The sequence below is a fragment of the Oncorhynchus nerka genome, linkage group LG10, assembly GCF_034236695.1.
Source record: "Oncorhynchus nerka isolate Pitt River linkage group LG10, Oner_Uvic_2.0, whole genome shotgun sequence".
NCBI classification, from domain to species: Eukaryota; Metazoa; Chordata; class Actinopteri; order Salmoniformes; family Salmonidae; genus Oncorhynchus; species Oncorhynchus nerka.
The window spans coordinates 79,049,084-79,065,285 of NC_088405.1; the positions used below are offsets into that span (position 1 = coordinate 79,049,084).

A 16,202-nucleotide genomic window follows, 5' to 3' on the forward strand; every position below is an offset into this window, starting at 1 on the left:
TCCTCCACTGCATTGTCGGAACTAGAAGCACAAGCATTTCGCTACACTCGCATTAACATCTGCTAACCATGTGTATGTGACAAATAAAATTGGATTTGATTTGATTTGAACACGGCGAGTGGAGTTTAGACCTAAAAAGCACTATTTTTGTCTCATCAGACCATATGACCTTCTCCCATTCCTCCTCTGGATCATCCAGATGGTCATTGGCAAACTTCAGACGGTTCTGGACATGCGCTGGCTTAAGCAGGGGGACCTTGCGTGCGCTGCAGGATTTTAATCCATGACGGCGTAGTGTGTTACTAATGGTTTTCTTTGAGACTGTGGTCCCAGCTCTCTTCAGGTCATTGGCCAGATCCTACCATGTAGTTCTGGGCTGATCCCTCACCTCCCTCATGATCATTGATGCCCCACGAGGTGAGATCTTGCATGGAGCCCCAGACCGAGGATGATTGACCGTCATCTTGAACTTCTTCCATTTTCTAATAATTGCGCCAACAGTTGTTGCCTTCTCACCAAGCTGCTTGCCTATTGTCCTGTAGCCCATCCCAGCCTTGTGCAGGTCTACAATTTTATCCATGATGTCCTTACACAGCTCCCTGGTCTTGGTCATTGTGGAGAGGTTGGAGTCTGTTTGATTGAGTGTGTGGACAGGTGTCTTTTATACAGGTAATGAGTGGAGAACAGGAGGTCTGTGAGACCCGGAATTTTAACTGGTTGGTAGATGATCAAATACTTATGTCTTGCAATAAAATGCAAATGAATTACTTAAGAATCATACAATGTGATTTTCTGGATTTTTGTTTTAACTCTACATGCTTTGTAAGTAGGAAAACCTGCAAAATCGGCAGTGTATCAAATATTTGTTCTCCCCACTGTATATACAGAGAAGTGTCGGCCCGAGAATTGAACCTTGTGGCACCACCATAGAGACTGCCAGAGGACCTGGACAACAGGCCCTCTGATTTGACACACTGAACTCTATCAGAGAAGTAGTCGGTGAACCAGGCGAGGCAGTCATTTGAGAAACCAAGGCTGAGTGTGCCGATAAGAATGCCGTGATTGACAGAGTTGAAAGCCTTGGCCAGGTCGAAGAATACAGCTGCACAGTATTATCTTTTATCGATGGCGGTTATGATATCGTTTAGGACCTTGTGGGTGGCTGTGGTGCACCCATGACCAGCTCTGAAACCAGATTGCATAGCGGAGGAGGTACGTTGGGATTCGAAATGGTCTGTGATCTGTTAACTTGGCTTTCGAAGATCTTGGAAAGCCAGGGTAGGATAGATATACAGTTGAAGTCGGAAGTTTACATACACCTTAGCCAAATAAATATAAACTCCGTTTTTCACAATTCCTGACATGTTATCCTAGTAAACATTCCTTGTCTTTTTTTCATTATTTTCCCACCTTTATTTAACCAGGTAGGCTAGTTGAGAACAAGTTCTCATTTACAACTGCGACCTGGCCAAGATAAAGCATAGCAGTGTGAACAGACAACACAGAGTTACACATGGAGTAAACAATTAACAAGTCAATAACACAGTAGAAAAAAAGAAAAAAAAGAGTCTATATACATTGTGTGCAAAAAACATGAAGAGGTAGGTGAATAATTACAATTTAGCAGATTAACACTGGAGTGATAAATGATCAGATGGTCATGTGCAGAAAGATATACTGCTGTGCAAAAGAGCAGAAAAGTAAATAAATAAAAACAGTATGGGGATGAGGTAGGTACATTGGGTGAGCTATTTACCAATAGACTATGTACAGCTGCAGCGATCGGTTAGCTGCTCATATAGCAGATGTTTAAAGTTGGTGAGGGAGATGAAAGTCTCCAACTTCAGCGATTTTTGCAATTCGTTCCAGTCACAGGCAGCAGAGAACTGGAAGGAAAGGCGGCCAAATGAGGTGTTGGCTTTAGGGATGATCAGTGAGATACACCTGCTGGAGCGCGTGCTACGGGTGGGTGTTGCCATCGTGACCAGTGAACTGAGATAAGGCGGAGCTTTACCTAGCATTGACCTGTAGATGACCTGGAGCCAGTGAGTCTGGCAACGAATATGTAGCGAGGACCAGCCGACTAGAGCATACAGGTCGCAGTGGTGGGTGGTATAAGGTGCTTTAGTAACAAAATGGATGGCACTGTGATAATCTGCATCCAGTTTGCTGAGTAGAGTATTGGAAGCTATTTTGTAGATGACATCGCCGAAGTCGAGGATCGGTAGGATAGTCAGTTTTACTAGGGTAAGTTTGGCGGCGTGATTGAAGGAGGCTTTGTTGCGGAATAGAAAGCAGACGCATCCTCACAAGGTCTTAGGTCAGTTAGGATGACCACTTTATTTTAAGAATGTGAAATGTCAGAATAATAGTAGAGAGTTATGTAATATTTTATTTCTTTCATCACATTCCCAGTGGGTCAGAAGTTTATCTACACTCAATTAGTGTTTGGTAGCATTGCCTTTAAATTGTTTATCTTGGGTCAAATGTTTCGGGTAGCCTTCCACAAGCTTCCCACAATAAGTTGAGTGAATTTTGGCCCATTCCTCCTGCCAGAGCTGGTGTAACTGAGTCAGGTTTGTAGGCCTCCTTGCTTGCACATGCTTTTTCAGTTCTACCTACAAATTATCTTTAGGATTGAGGTCAGGGCTTTGTGATGGCCAGTCCAATACCTTGACTTTGTTGTCCTTAGGCCATTTTGCAACAACTTTGGAAGTATGCTTGGGGTCATTGTCCATTTGGAAGACCCATTTGCGACCAAGCGTTAACTTCTTTATGCTATCTATTTTGTGAAGTGCACCAGTCCCTCCTACAGTACAGCACCCACACAAAATGATGCTGCCACCACATGCTTCACGGTTGGGATGGTGTTCTTTGGCTTGCAAGTCTCCCCCTTTTTCCTCCAAAGATAACGGTCATTATGGCCAAACACTTCTATTTTTGTTTCATCAGACCAGAGGACATTTCTCCAAAAAGTATGATCTTTGTCCCCATGTGCAGTTGCAACCCGTAGCCTGGCTCTTTAATGGTGGTTTTGGAGCAGTGGCTTCTATCTTGCTGAGCGGCCTTTCAGGTTATGTCGATGTAGGACTTGTTTTACTGTGGACATAGATACCTGTTTTCTCTAGCATCCTCACAAGGTCCTTTGCTGATATTCTAGGATTGATTTGCACTTTTCGCACCAAAGTATGTTAATTTCTAGGAGACTGAACGCATCTCCTTCCTGAGCGCTATGAAGGCTGCGTGGTCCCATGGAGTTTATACTTGCGTACTATTGTTTGTACAGATGAACGTGGTATCTTCATGCGTTTGGAAATTGCTCCCAAGGATGAACCATACTTGTGGAGGTCAACGATTTTTGTTCTGAGGTCTAGGCTGATTTCTTTTGATATTCCCTTGATGTCAAGCAAATCGGCACTGGGTTTAAAGATAGGCCTTGAAATACACAGATAAACCTCCAATTGACAAAAATTAGAAGCTTCTAAAGCCATGACATCATTTTCTGGAATTTTCCAAGCTGTTTAAAGGCACAGTCAACTTAGTGTATGTAAACTTCTGACCCACTGGAATTGTGATACAGTGAATTATAAGTGAAGTAACCTGTCAAAAATTGTTGGAAAAATTACTTGTGTCATGCACAAAGTAGATGTCCTAAACGACTTGCCAAAACTATAGTTTAACAAGAAATTTGTGGAGTGGTTGAAACACTAGTTTTAATGACTCCAACCTACAGTGGGGAGAACAAGTATTTGACACACTGACGATTTCGCAGGTTTTCCTACTTACAAAGCATGTAGAGCTCTGTAAATTTTATCATAGGTACACTTCAACTGTGAGAGACGGAATCTTAAAACAAATCCAGAAAATCACATTGTATGATTTTTAAGTAATTCATTTGCATTTTATTGCAAGACATAAGTATTTGAACACCTACCAACCAGTTAGAATTACGGCTCTCACAGACCTGTTAGGTTTTCTTTAAGAATCCCTCCTGTTCTCCACTCATTACCTGTATTAACTGCACCTGTTTGAACTCCTTACCTGTATAAAAGACACTTATCCACACACTCAATCAAACAGACTCCAACCTTTCCAGAATGGCCAAGACCAGAGAGCTGTGTAAGGACATCAGGGATACAATTGTAAACCTGCACAAGCCTGGGATGGGCTACAGGACAATAGGCAAGCAGCTTGGTGAGAAGGCAACAACTGTTGGCGCAATTATTAGAAAATGGAAGAAGTTCAAGATGACAGTCAATCACCCTTGGTCTGGGGCTCCATGCAAGATCTCACCTCGTTTGGCATCAATGATCATGAGGAAGGTGAGGTAACAGCCCAGAACTACACGGCAGGACCTGGTCAATGACCTGAAGAGAGCTGGGACCACAGTCTCAAAGAAAACCATTAGTAACACACTACGCCGTCATGGATTAAAATCCTGCAGCGCATGCAAGGTCCCCCTGCTCAAACCAGCGCAAGTCCAGGCCCGTCTGAAGTTTGCCAATGACCGTCTGGATGATCCAGAGGAGGAATGGGAGGTGGTCATGTGGTCTGATGAGACAAAAATGTAGCTTTTTGGTCTAAACTCCACTTGCCGTGTTTGGAGGAGGAAGAAGGATGAGTACAACCCCAAGAACACCATCCCAACCGGAGGTGGCATGGAGGTGGAAACATCATTCTTTGGGGATGCTTTTCTGCAAAGGGGACAGGACGACTGCACCGTATTGAGGGGAGGGTGGATGGGGCCATGCATCGCGAGATCTTGGCCAACAACCTCTTTCCCTCAGTAAGAGCATTGAAGATGGGTCGTGGCTGGGTCTTCCAGCATGACAACGACCCGAAATACACAGCCAGGGCAACTAAGGAGTGGCTCCGTAAGAAGCATCTCAAGGTCCTGGAGTGGCCTAGCCAGTCTCCAGACCTGAACCCAATAGAAAATCTTTGGAGGGAGCTGAAAGTCGTATTGCCCAGCGACAGCCCCGGAACCTGAAGGATCTGGAGATGGTCTGTAATGGAGGAGTGGGCCAAAATCCCTGCTGCAGTGTTTGCAAACCTGATCAAGAACTACAGGAAATGTATGATCTCTGTAATTGCAAACAAAGGTTTAAGTTATGCTTTTCTGATGTATCAAATACTTATGTCATGCAATAAAATGCAAATGAATTACTTAAAAATCATACACTGTGATTTTCTGGATTTCTTTCTTAGATTCCGTCTCTCACAGTTGAAGTGTACCTATGATAAAAATTACAGACCTCTACATGCTTTGTAAGTAGGAAAACCTGCAAAATCGGCAGTGTTTCAAATACTTGTTCTCCCCACTGTAAGTGTATGTAAACTTCCGACTTCAACTGTAGGTCTGTAACAGTTTGGGTCTAGAGTATCTCCCCCTTTGAAGAAGGGTATGACCACGGCAGCTTTCCAATCTTTGGGGATCTCAGACAATACGGAAGAGAGGTTGAACAGGCTAGTAATAGGGGTTGCAACAATTGCGGCGGATAATTTTAGAAAGAGAGGGTCCAGATTGTCCAGCCCAGCTGATTTGTAGGGGTCCAGATTTTGCAGCTCTTTCAGAACATCAGCTATCTAGATTTGGGTGAAGGAGAAATGGGGGAGGCTTGGGCAAGTTGCTGTGGGGGGCACAGAGCAGTTGACCAGGGTAGGTGTAGCCAGGTGGAAAGCATGGCCAGCCGTAGAAAAATGCTTATTGAAATTCTCGATTATCGTAGATTTATCGGTGGTGACAGTGTTTCCTAGCCTCAGTGCAGTGGGCAGCTGGGAGGAGGTGCTCTTATTCTCAATGGACTTTACAGTGTCCCATAACTTTTTGGCCTTTGTGCTACAGGATGCACATTTATGTTAGAAAAAGCTAGCCTTTGCTTTCCTAACTGCCTGTGTATATTGGTTCCTGACTTCCCTGAAAAGTTGCATATCGCAGGGGCTATTCGATGCTTATGCAGTACGCCATAGGATGTTTTTGTGCTGGTCAAGGGCAGTCAAGTCTGGAGTGAACCAAGGGCTATATCTGTTCTTAGTTCTACATTTTTTGAATGGGGCATGCTTATTTAAGATGGTGAGGAGCACTTTTAAAGAATAACCAGGCATTATCTACTTACGGGATGAGGTCAATATCCTTCCAGGATACCTGGACCAGGTCGATTAGAAAGGCCTGCTCGCTGAAGTTTTTTAGGGAGCGTTTGACAGTGATGAGGGGTGGTCGTTTGACCGCGGACCCATTATGCATGCAGGCAATGAGGCAGTGATCGCTGAGATCTTGGTTGAAGACAGCAGAGGTGTATTTAGAGGGCAACTTGGTCAGGATGATATCTAAGAGAGTGCCCATGGTTACGGATTTAGGGTTGTACCTGGTTGGTACAATAGCCGTATATATATATATCTATACATATAACAAGCGGTAACATTATATATATATATATATATATATATATATATATATATATATAATATAAATATATATATATAAAAATCACACACACACGCATATCTCAGACCGAAATAAAATGGTCAGACCTGTATTGAGATGTTTTATGTGTTAATATTTTACTTATTCATGGGTTGCCGACCAGGGGAATGCGCGCGCATGCGTTGATATGAAAACGTTTGCATATTAGCATTTCCGGGAAACAGATCAGTCTTTCCGGTTAACGACAAATCCCAAGATGGCGGTGCAAATTTCCAAGAAGAGAAAGGTTTGTGTCGATTTATCTTTAGGATTACAGTTTTGAGTTCACCTAAATAGAAACCGTTCTTATAGTTAGGCAGTTAATTTCTGCGGCACATGTCACGTGAGTAGAATTTAACATTCTGTAGCTTTGAAGTCATTGCCGGTAGCTAGTTCTTTAGCATGCTAGCCAGCACGCGCACATGATCCCATGCTGAAGCGTGCCGAAATATATTCCTAATTGGCTAGTGTAGCTAACTAGTGAAAGACTAACTACTTTGCTAACCCACCGTTACCTTTTATACGCGCAGCCTCGATTTCACGCAATCCGCGCCTTGATGGGTATGATCCTGGTCATGCATGTTTCTTATAACGTTACAGTATTTTCAGTTTTACATAAAACATCAATGTCACCGCGAGGCCAAAGACCAGGTGCTTTCGAAAAAACGATTAACTTTAGTTAAGCTAGTTAATGTAAATGTTACACCGGATAGAGGGGGGTTCAAGTTTTTTTCTAATATTATTGGCATGTTACATGTAAGTTATATTTCATCCTTTTTTTTTTTTGGCATGTTAGTGTAACAATGATTAGTCTACTGATTGTTGCAACAAGTAGCCATGTTGCTGTCTGTCACACCAGGTTAATATGGCTTACTAAGTTCCCTGCTGATAACCCCTCTCCGCCTGTCCTCATATTTTTACAGTTTGTCTCATATTTTTAGTTTGTCGCTGATGGTATCTTCAAAGCTGAACTGAACGAGTTCCTCACAAGAGAGCTGGCTGAGGATGGCTACTCAGGTGTGGAGGTTCGTGTCACCCCAACTAGAACTGAAATCATCATCTTGGCTACCAGGTGAGACCAAAACCCCAGACACAAAGACCACAGAGGACTAGTGATGGCCATCTACTCTAGACTGACCACTTGATTTATTATATCTTGAAAGCACGTTACACTCCAAAATCAAAGTTTGTTGGATATTTTGACCTCAAAAGTAGTCATGTAAAGATTAATCCATTGGTTGTGCATGACCAGCAATATGCCTAAACTCAAAATTAATAGAATAGTTTAACACACCAAATCTGGAAGATACATGATGCTAATCTGTTCCCTTCATTTTGAATTGTGGCATATAGCTGTATTCGGTGACTATTTTTTTTAAACAAGGGATTGCTGTTTGCAGTGGAAGCTACAATGTTCCCAATATTTCAAATGCATTTTCTGCAACAGCTGGGTAATCTTGACTTTTCTCAACGTATAACCACTTGTGATGTCTGAATATCTGACAAACCCTGTTTGTTTAGGAAATGTGTATTCTGGTAACTACTGCTGAAAGTGAGTCGGTGAGTTGAATCAAACTGATGAGGCACTAACATACCATGTTCTTTCTCCAGGACACAAAACGTGCTTGGTGAGAAGGGGCGTCGTATACGTGAGCTGACTGCAGTGGTCCAGAAGAGGTTTGGCTTCCCCGAGGGCAGTGTGGAGGTAAATTACATTTCAGATCATATCAATGTAGGAAGGGCCGACTGCAGGATAATTTACAGTGACACTTGCGCAGTATTGTTCTTCCCCCCTGCATACAGCAACCTTTTTGAGGTTGGTGGGTGACTATAAAGTTTATATTTGCTTGTTCCTTGTCAAATGATAACAGCAGTTCTACCATTGTCTCATTGTCCCCAAAACATCCCTGGGGGGTGGGTCTCTGTGCTATGAAAGGTTTGCACCATACTGTGGGTATGTTTTGTAACTTTCCATGTCTGTTTCTCTTGCCATCAGCTGTATGCTGAGAAGGTTGCCACTCGTGGTCTTTGCGCCATTGCCCAGGCAGAGTCTCTGCGCTACAAGCTTCTCGGGGGTCTCGCTGTCCGCAGGTGAGGATCTTTTACCTGTTTTTTTTTTTATGCTACCTAGGTATTATACTTGATTCATTATTATTTGATTGCTGATATGTAATACAAGTACTTTGAATGTAGAAATGCAACTCTGTAGCATGTTAAATGTATATGCACTGACATTTAAAACTTCAAGATGTTTGTGGAGTATGTCAAGTGCAGTGAAAATGGTAAGCTTAGTTTTCAGTTGTGTATTAGAACAACCATTCATTGGAACAACCGACGGCGTACTGTAAACTCTTTGCCTTCAGCCACAATTGACCTTTACAACGCTAATGAATCATTATCATGAATGCGCAAATGGAAATATAGTGAAGTGATGCAGTGTTACACCTCTTGTGAATAGTTATTCCTTCGTTGGAACTGGAAGATCCTGTTAAAGTCAATATTTTACACTTCTAAATGGTGGAATGACTAGTGTTTAGGGGCAAGTTGAAGACACGGGACTTGTAAGATATGTATTTTATAATTCTGCTCGTTTTTGTGTTGCAGGGCCTGCTATGGTGTCCTACGGTTCATCATGGAGAGCGGGTCCAAGGGTTGCGAGGTGGTGGTGTCTGGAAAGCTCAGGGGCCAGAGGGCCAAGTCCATGAAGTTCGTGGATGGCCTCATGATCCACAGTGGAGACCCCGTTAACTACTACGTCGACACCGCTGTCCGCCACGTGCTCCTCCGCCAAGGTGAGTTCACCCAGGGGTTTTATGCTTGATTCACACTATACAGTGCCCTCAAAGTATTTATACCCCTTGACATAATCCACATTTTGTTACAGCCTGATTTCAGAAAAAAGGGGGTAAACATTCAAAAACCAACAAAAAAATTGGTTGAAATTCCCAATAGCCCATGCCTCCATTCCAATGTTGTTTTTTAGATTTGTGGGAAATGTCCTGAAGTGTACACTTCAGGACAAAGGGCGATATTACAGGAAAGCACGGTGAGAATAAATGATCCAAGCTAGCTCTGCGTGGTTCGGGTCTGCCCTATGGTGTGAATCTAGCATTAGTGATGGGCCAGACCATGACCAAGAGGATGTGTTATGCAACAGTACTGAAATAATAAGTGATGAAATGGTGACATACTTGGGGTGCACTCTGTTCTGCCTATCCAAAGGTGTGCTGGGGATTAAGGTGAAAATCATGCTGCCCTGGGATCCCAGCGGTAAGATTGGCCCCAAGAAACCTCTCCCTGACCACGTGAGCATCGTGGAGCCCAAGGACGAGCAGGTCCCCTCAACGCCCATCTCTGAGCAGAAGGGAGCCAAGCCGGAGGCCGCTGTCGTCGCACCTGCCACACCCGTCCCAACAGCATAACCATGAGGGACCCCAAGCCAGCGTCTCACATTTTCAATGTAAGACGGGTTTAGTGACGTGTTAAAGGCAGGATAATAAGTTACGGCGCTGATTTGACTTTCCCCCTGCACACAAACTATTTCCTACTATCCCTGTCTGCATCACACTGCTGGCAAGGACGCTTGGCATCATAACACACGTCACCCATTGACATACTAATACATACATTTTGTTAAAATTGACATCTGCGATTGCTACATCAAATTTTATTGTGTATACCCATTAGGGTTGTCCCAGAACAAAAAAAATAAACTAGTTATCTTGGTTGACAGAGTAGTATGTTCTTTCGACCCTCTCCTGCTGCTGCGCTCCTGAAGTTCCTGGTAATGGGCTACACCATGTCATGTGGTTACTCTAAATTCTATCAAAATTATCAAAATTATCTAGATCTTAAAGTAACTATTGTCAGCTTTAAAAATAGCCTACATAAAGCCGAAAAGTAAACACTGCAGCCTGCAGGGATAAAAAAAAAATCCAGATTTTTAAAATAATTATAGGAATCACATTGGCTACATGTGGCTGTCTGCAACGAACTTGAGAAACAGTATCAACTGTGTCTGTCCCTAAGCTAGCGCTAGCCAATTTACTTTGTGTAAAATATTCTGGATTATTGTTCTGGCTTATTATTGTTTCCTTTCCTGCGCCAGTGAGCTCGGGACAGACGGCTGTAGGCTTTTTGTGCGAGGGATAAGAGGTAATCAGTTATTTTATGACATTTCCAGTGGCTAGGAGCATTACACTTTAACCTTTCATGTCAAGTGGTTATCGAAAGGGAGAGAGATTGAATTACTTGTCAAGTACATTGAGTTACTATTGTCATTCTCAGTGGATTCAAAAAAAAAAAGTGCTTTTGTTATCTTGCTGTTTTGAGGAACATTTGAGGAGAAACTCTACAGCTGGTGAGCTAAGACATTCAGAAATACTATCAAAACGGGCCCAAATTGGCACATTTAAGTACAGGCCAAGCAGCCTGGACCTACTTCTATATGGATAATTTGGGGTCTTGTACCAACATTTTTGCTTGTGACTTCTGGACTAAAGAACTCTTCTTTGATCAACAGATTATCGACCAGACAATAGCCCTCATCCATATGTCTATGAATTTGGGGGTGATTGCATTTCTCCTGCCCATCCCTCAGCTGTCTACTGAAACAATGGTGGGGTACCGTTTTGTTTGAACTGCAGAATGTCTTTTTAAAGAGTCGTAGAAGGGTTTAAAGCAAGAGTAGGCAACTAGATTCAGGAGTGATTTTGTCAGGTGGCCGGAACATAATTAATGATTTGTACACTGCACATTGACCACAACTAAGATATCGTATTTAAAAATTTTAAAAAAAAAATCATACCTTGATTACATCTGTGTATTTGTTACAATTTAGCCTCCCCATCTTCCACTGAACTTTCGGGGGCCAGCGGGCCGGGCCGCCTGTTGCTGACCCTTAGTTTAAAGGTGGTTGAAATGTCAATGATGTCCTTTGTTCTTTTCCAGGTCATCGTGAGTGGAGGAAATTCTCCAAATACCTTTTGGTTTTCAAGAAACAAATAAAATATTTAAATGTTGTCTTAATTATTGACCAAATTCCCTTACTATTAATGTTGAGCCTTTGCCTTTTAAAATCCTTTCGAAGTAACTTCTGTTACCTTGATACCCACCTCCAAATGTTACAAGTAGCTCAACTCTGCACCTTAGACTACTGCCCTATGTACATAGTCATTGAAAACTCACTGGTCACTTCAATATTTACATACTATTTTACCCATTTCATGTGTGTATATACTGTATTCCAGTCAAGGCTCATCCTATTAAACTACTGCAGCACACCTTTTCTATTCAGACTGTCCATTGTCTAGACACTATCATACAAATACAGTACATTCGGAAAGTATTTAGTCCCTTTAACTATTTCCACATTTTGTTATGTTACAGCCTTATTCTAAAAGGGATTCAATAAACAAATTTTAGTCTACACACAATACCCCATAATGAAGCAAACATTTTATGCATATGTATTTGACAGATACCTTATTTACATAAGTATTCAGACCCTTCGCTATGAGACTTAACTGAGCTCAGGTGCACCCTGTTTTGATTGTTGATGTTTCTTCAACTTGTTTGGAGTCCACCTGTGGTAAATTTAATTGATTGGACATGATTTGAAAAGGCAAAAACCAAGCCATGGGGTCGAAGGAATTGTCCATTAAGCTCAGAAACAGGATTGTGTCAAGGGTACCAGAACATTTCTTCAGAATTGAAGGCCCCCAAGATCACTGGTCTTCATCATTAAATGTAAGAGGTTTAGAAAATCCAAAACTTCCTGTAGCTGGCCGCCCGGCCAAAGCGCAATCGGTGGAGAAGGGCCTCGGTCAGGGACGTGACCAAGAACCCAATGGTCACTGACGGCTCCAGAGTTCCTCTGGCGATGGAAGAATCTTCCAGAAGGACAACCATCTCTGCAGCACTGCACCAATCAGGCCTTTATGGTAGAGTGACCAGATGGAAGCCATTCAGTAAAAGGAAATGACAGCCCGCTTGGAGTTTGCCAAAAAGGAACCTAAAGGACTCTGACCATGAGAAACAAAATGATCTGGTCTAGTGAGTTAAGATTAAACTGGAATGCCAAGCGTCACATCTGGAGGAAACCTGGCAGCATCATGCTGTGGAGTTGTTTTTCAGGGACTGGGAGACGTCAGGATCGGGGGAAAGATGAACGGAACAAAGTACAGAGATCCTTGACGAAAATCTGCTCTAAAGCGCTCAGACTGGGTTCACATTCCAACACTGGGAATGTGATGAAAGAAATAAAAGCTGAAAGAAATCATTCTTTCTACTATTATTCTCACATTCTTAAAATAAAGTGGTGATCCTAACTGACCTAAGACAGAGAATTTGTACTATGATTAAATGTCAGGAATTGTGAAAAACTGAGTTTAACTGTATTTGGCTACGGTGTATGTAAATGTCCGATTTCAACTGTATATTGCACTGGTCATCCCCAAAAGCCAACACTTCCTTTGGCCGCCTTTTCCAGTTCTCGCCTGCCAATTACTGGAACAAATTGCAAAAATTTCTGTAGCTGGAGTCATATCTCCCTCTAACTTTAAGCATCAGCTGTCAGAGCAGCTTACCGATCACTGTACCCACCAATCTAAATAGCACACCCAACTACCTCATCCCCATATTATTACTCACCCTCTTGCTCTTTTGCACAACAGTATCTCTACTTGCACATCTATCACTCCAGTATTAATGCTAAATTGTCATTTTTTTCACCTCCATGGCCTATTTATTGCCTACCTCCCTACTCTTCTACATTTGTACACACCATAAATAGATTTGTCTATTTTTCTCTTCGATTGTGTTATTGACTACGTTTGTTTATGTGTGACTGTGTTGTTGTTTTTGTCGCACTGCTTTGCTTTATCTTGGTCAGGTCACAGTTGTTAATGAGAACTTGTTCTCAACTGGCCTACCTGGTTAAATAAAGGTAATACAAAATTTGAGCTCATGTTGTGCAACATTTCTATGTCATTTTGTGAGAAAGCAGAATGTTGATGGCCTTATTAAAAATAAGAGGATCCCATCAGCTTTCTATAGGCTAGGCCTACTATATTTATTTCTCAATGTTCCTAATATTAAGTACATTGCTTCGCTTTACAACATGAGTATAGTCTGGCTGGCATGAAAATGACCTGTGGGGAAAAGCATCACTAAATGCTTTTTGCCGCATTCACTATTTAAGTGCATAGATGACAGGTATTTTTCCCCCTGCCCTTGTTCCAACAAGTGCATGATAATGGTTCATTCTAAATCAAAACCAATTTCACACATATATTATTTAGTGTATGTAAAAACTAGATTAAATTAAGAATAGTCTGATGGATGACAATATTATCACTTGTGAATGATGCCCAGCATGTGCAGTAAGGCAAGAAACAGCATGTCTTTTTTTGCAACTTTTTCAAATCATAGTCACACACATCATGTAGCCTAGCCCATAGACCTATATGTTTTGATAAGGTTTGTATCACAACTAAAGTCACCAAATAACTCCAAATGTAGCCTACAGGCCTACAACCCCTGGAACACGGTTAGAGAGCACATAGTCTAGAAAGCCAAGTGAGACGTGTTCTTATAAACCCAGCCATTTCGCAATCGCATGTGAAAACAGAGTTTTGACTGGCCACTATTTAAAACAGGATCCCAGCTTTCTCGTGCTGCTAGATTTATTGATAAATTCTTACAATTAAGCACATTAATCTGTTTTACAACCATCATACATAGGCGGCGCATGTGTTTCAAGTTTGGGGAGGCTAATTTTCACCATAAAAAATGCATATTTATAATAAAGCATTCCATGCATCATTGCATTTGCAGACTTATGTAAGATAGCCTACTATTCATAATGTGATGAGTAGATTGGATAGTCATAATTTAGGCAACAAAAAAAAGACAGTTCAAAGCATAGCTGAGCTCGTATAGCATAGAGTAGGCCTACGCTATTTTTTTATGTATTTATTTTATTTCACCTTTATTTAACTAGGCAAGTCAGTTAAGAACAAATTATTATTTTCAATGATGGCCTAGGAACAGTGGGTTAACTGCCTTGTTCAGGGGCAGAACGACAGATTGTTTACCTTGTCAGATCGGGGATTCGATCTTGCAACCTTTCGGTTACTAGCCCAATGCACTGACCACTAGGCTGGCTACCAAATCATGAAGTGTTTATGAGGTCATTTTATGATAGCATTTGCATTGATATCAGAGTGATTAGAGGGGACAATAGATCACTGAGTACCAGGGCATTAGTGACTGGAAGTTAGCCAGTTTTGTACGCTACTAATGACCATCAGTACAGTTTTGGAGAAGCCTAGTTACCGTGACTAAATGGTCATGTGGAATTTGACTGCGGTAATATGGTCACTGTAACAGCCCATGTCACATAAACAAGGACACTGCATGTTTTTTTGTCATGCCTAGTAGCCAGGTCTGTTTGTGCTTTAGTCAACTTCTCTATCATTTATAGCCATGCTAAACATTCCAGAAGAAAGAAAAAGATAAACTACTGCAATTCTATGTTTCTATAGTTCATATAATTTAATTCAGTAATATAATAGCATGGGTTCTGTCGACAAAATCATTGACAATAATAACCGACAATTAAATCATAATCAGTAAACTCTTCAAGCAGTGTGTGTGAAAACTATACATCACATTCTTGCATCCTCTGTCCTTTTTCCTTCACTCTTAGCCTCTCCTTGAAAGTACATTGGAGCCTGAGGGGAGGAACTTTCACTCCTCTTCAACCAATGTGCTTTGAGAGGGAGATGAGGAATGGTGGAAACAAGGGGAGAATCTCAATTTAATTTCCTTTATTCATCACATCCCCTCTCCTCACTTCCTTCACAAAACCCATTGGATGAGAAGGGCAGAGGGGAGAGACCTCTGACCTTTTCATCCAGTGGGTTTTGAGGAGAGAACATGCAACGAATCAAGGAAATGCAATTGAGATTCCCTCAAGGACAAAGGATTCAAGTATGTGACAGCTATTACATTTTTTTTGACAGTGCCTGGCTGACTGAGCTACCATAACACCCATGGCCTGTACAGAAACAACCCCTAGCCCCTACTGCCCAGAGTCGGGACACTTGTGAAGATCTGAGAGGGATTGATGGCTGGTGACACGGTGACAGCTCCACCTTACCCTCTGATAGGCATGGTGGAATTTTGCAGGTATTGCTTAAACCTGTGCAATTCTCTCAGATCTCCAGAAGTGTCTCGGGGTAGGGGTTGTTTCTGGACAGGAACCCACAATCCTTTAGGTGTGGACCTACTGCACAACACTTAAAGCATTGATTGGATGTTTAATTAAATTGCTATACACATGTAACAGTATAACTGTAGACCGTCCCCTCGGCCATACCCGGGCGCAAACCAGGGACCCTCTGCACACATCAACAACAGTCACCCACGAAGCATCGTTACCCATCGCTCCACAAAAGCCGCGGCCCTTGCAGAGCAAGGGGAATTACTACTTCAGGGTCTCAGAGCAAGTGACGTCACCGATTGAAACGCTATTTAGCGCGCACCACCGCTAACTAAGCTAGCCGTTTCACATCCGTTACACACACATAGATTTGCACAGGTGTAAACTGGACACACCCACGGCACCCTATCAGGCTGAATAGACAGGTCTGGGTAGCTGGAGACCTGCTGTAAACTGTGAAATAATATTTACATGTCTACTATTCACACCCAAACTTAATTTCAGCTAATTAGA

At 42.1% G+C, this 16,202-nt stretch overlaps 1 protein-coding gene across 5 annotated transcripts; it reads left to right on the plus strand.

Annotated features, from left to right (window-relative positions):
- Positions 1-6,620: 6,620 nt before the first annotated feature.
- Positions 6,621-11,491, plus strand: LOC115136063 (small ribosomal subunit protein uS3). 5 transcript variants are annotated; one of them, XR_003864564.2, is made up of 8 exons: positions 6,621-6,710; positions 7,405-7,535; positions 8,075-8,168; positions 8,460-8,554; positions 9,068-9,255; positions 9,686-9,923; positions 10,572-11,081; positions 11,414-11,491. XR_003864564.2 is itself a non-coding variant. In XM_029671441.2 (7 exons), exons 1-6 carry the CDS (start codon positions 6,681-6,683, stop codon positions 9,883-9,885), a joined length of 738 nt encoding a protein of 245 aa, XP_029527301.1. In that variant the 5' UTR covers positions 6,621-6,680; the 3' UTR covers positions 9,886-9,923; positions 10,572-11,491. The 5 variants fall into 5 exon arrangements, 3 of the variants coding, with proteins under 3 accessions (XP_029527301.1, XP_029527302.1, XP_029527303.1); XR_003864566.2 differs by having other exon boundaries at positions 10,572-10,618; positions 10,986-11,491; XM_029671441.2 differs by having other exon boundaries at positions 10,572-11,491.
- The last annotated feature ends 4,711 nt before the right edge of the window (positions 11,492-16,202 follow it).

What these genes read in the sequence shown, in the direction of transcription:
- LOC115136063 (XM_029671441.2), top strand. Translation starts at nt 6,681, where the DNA reads ATGGCGGTGCAAATTTCCAAGAAGAGAAAG. An exon ending in ATCATCATCTTGGCTACCAG is followed by an intron (nt 7,536 to 8,074) that starts GTGAGACCAAAA and finishes TTCTTTCTCCAG; the next exon opens with GACACAAAACGTGCTTGGTG. An exon ending in TCCCCGAGGGCAGTGTGGAG is followed by an intron (nt 8,169 to 8,459) that starts GTAAATTACATT and finishes TCTTGCCATCAG; the next exon opens with CTGTATGCTGAGAAGGTTGC.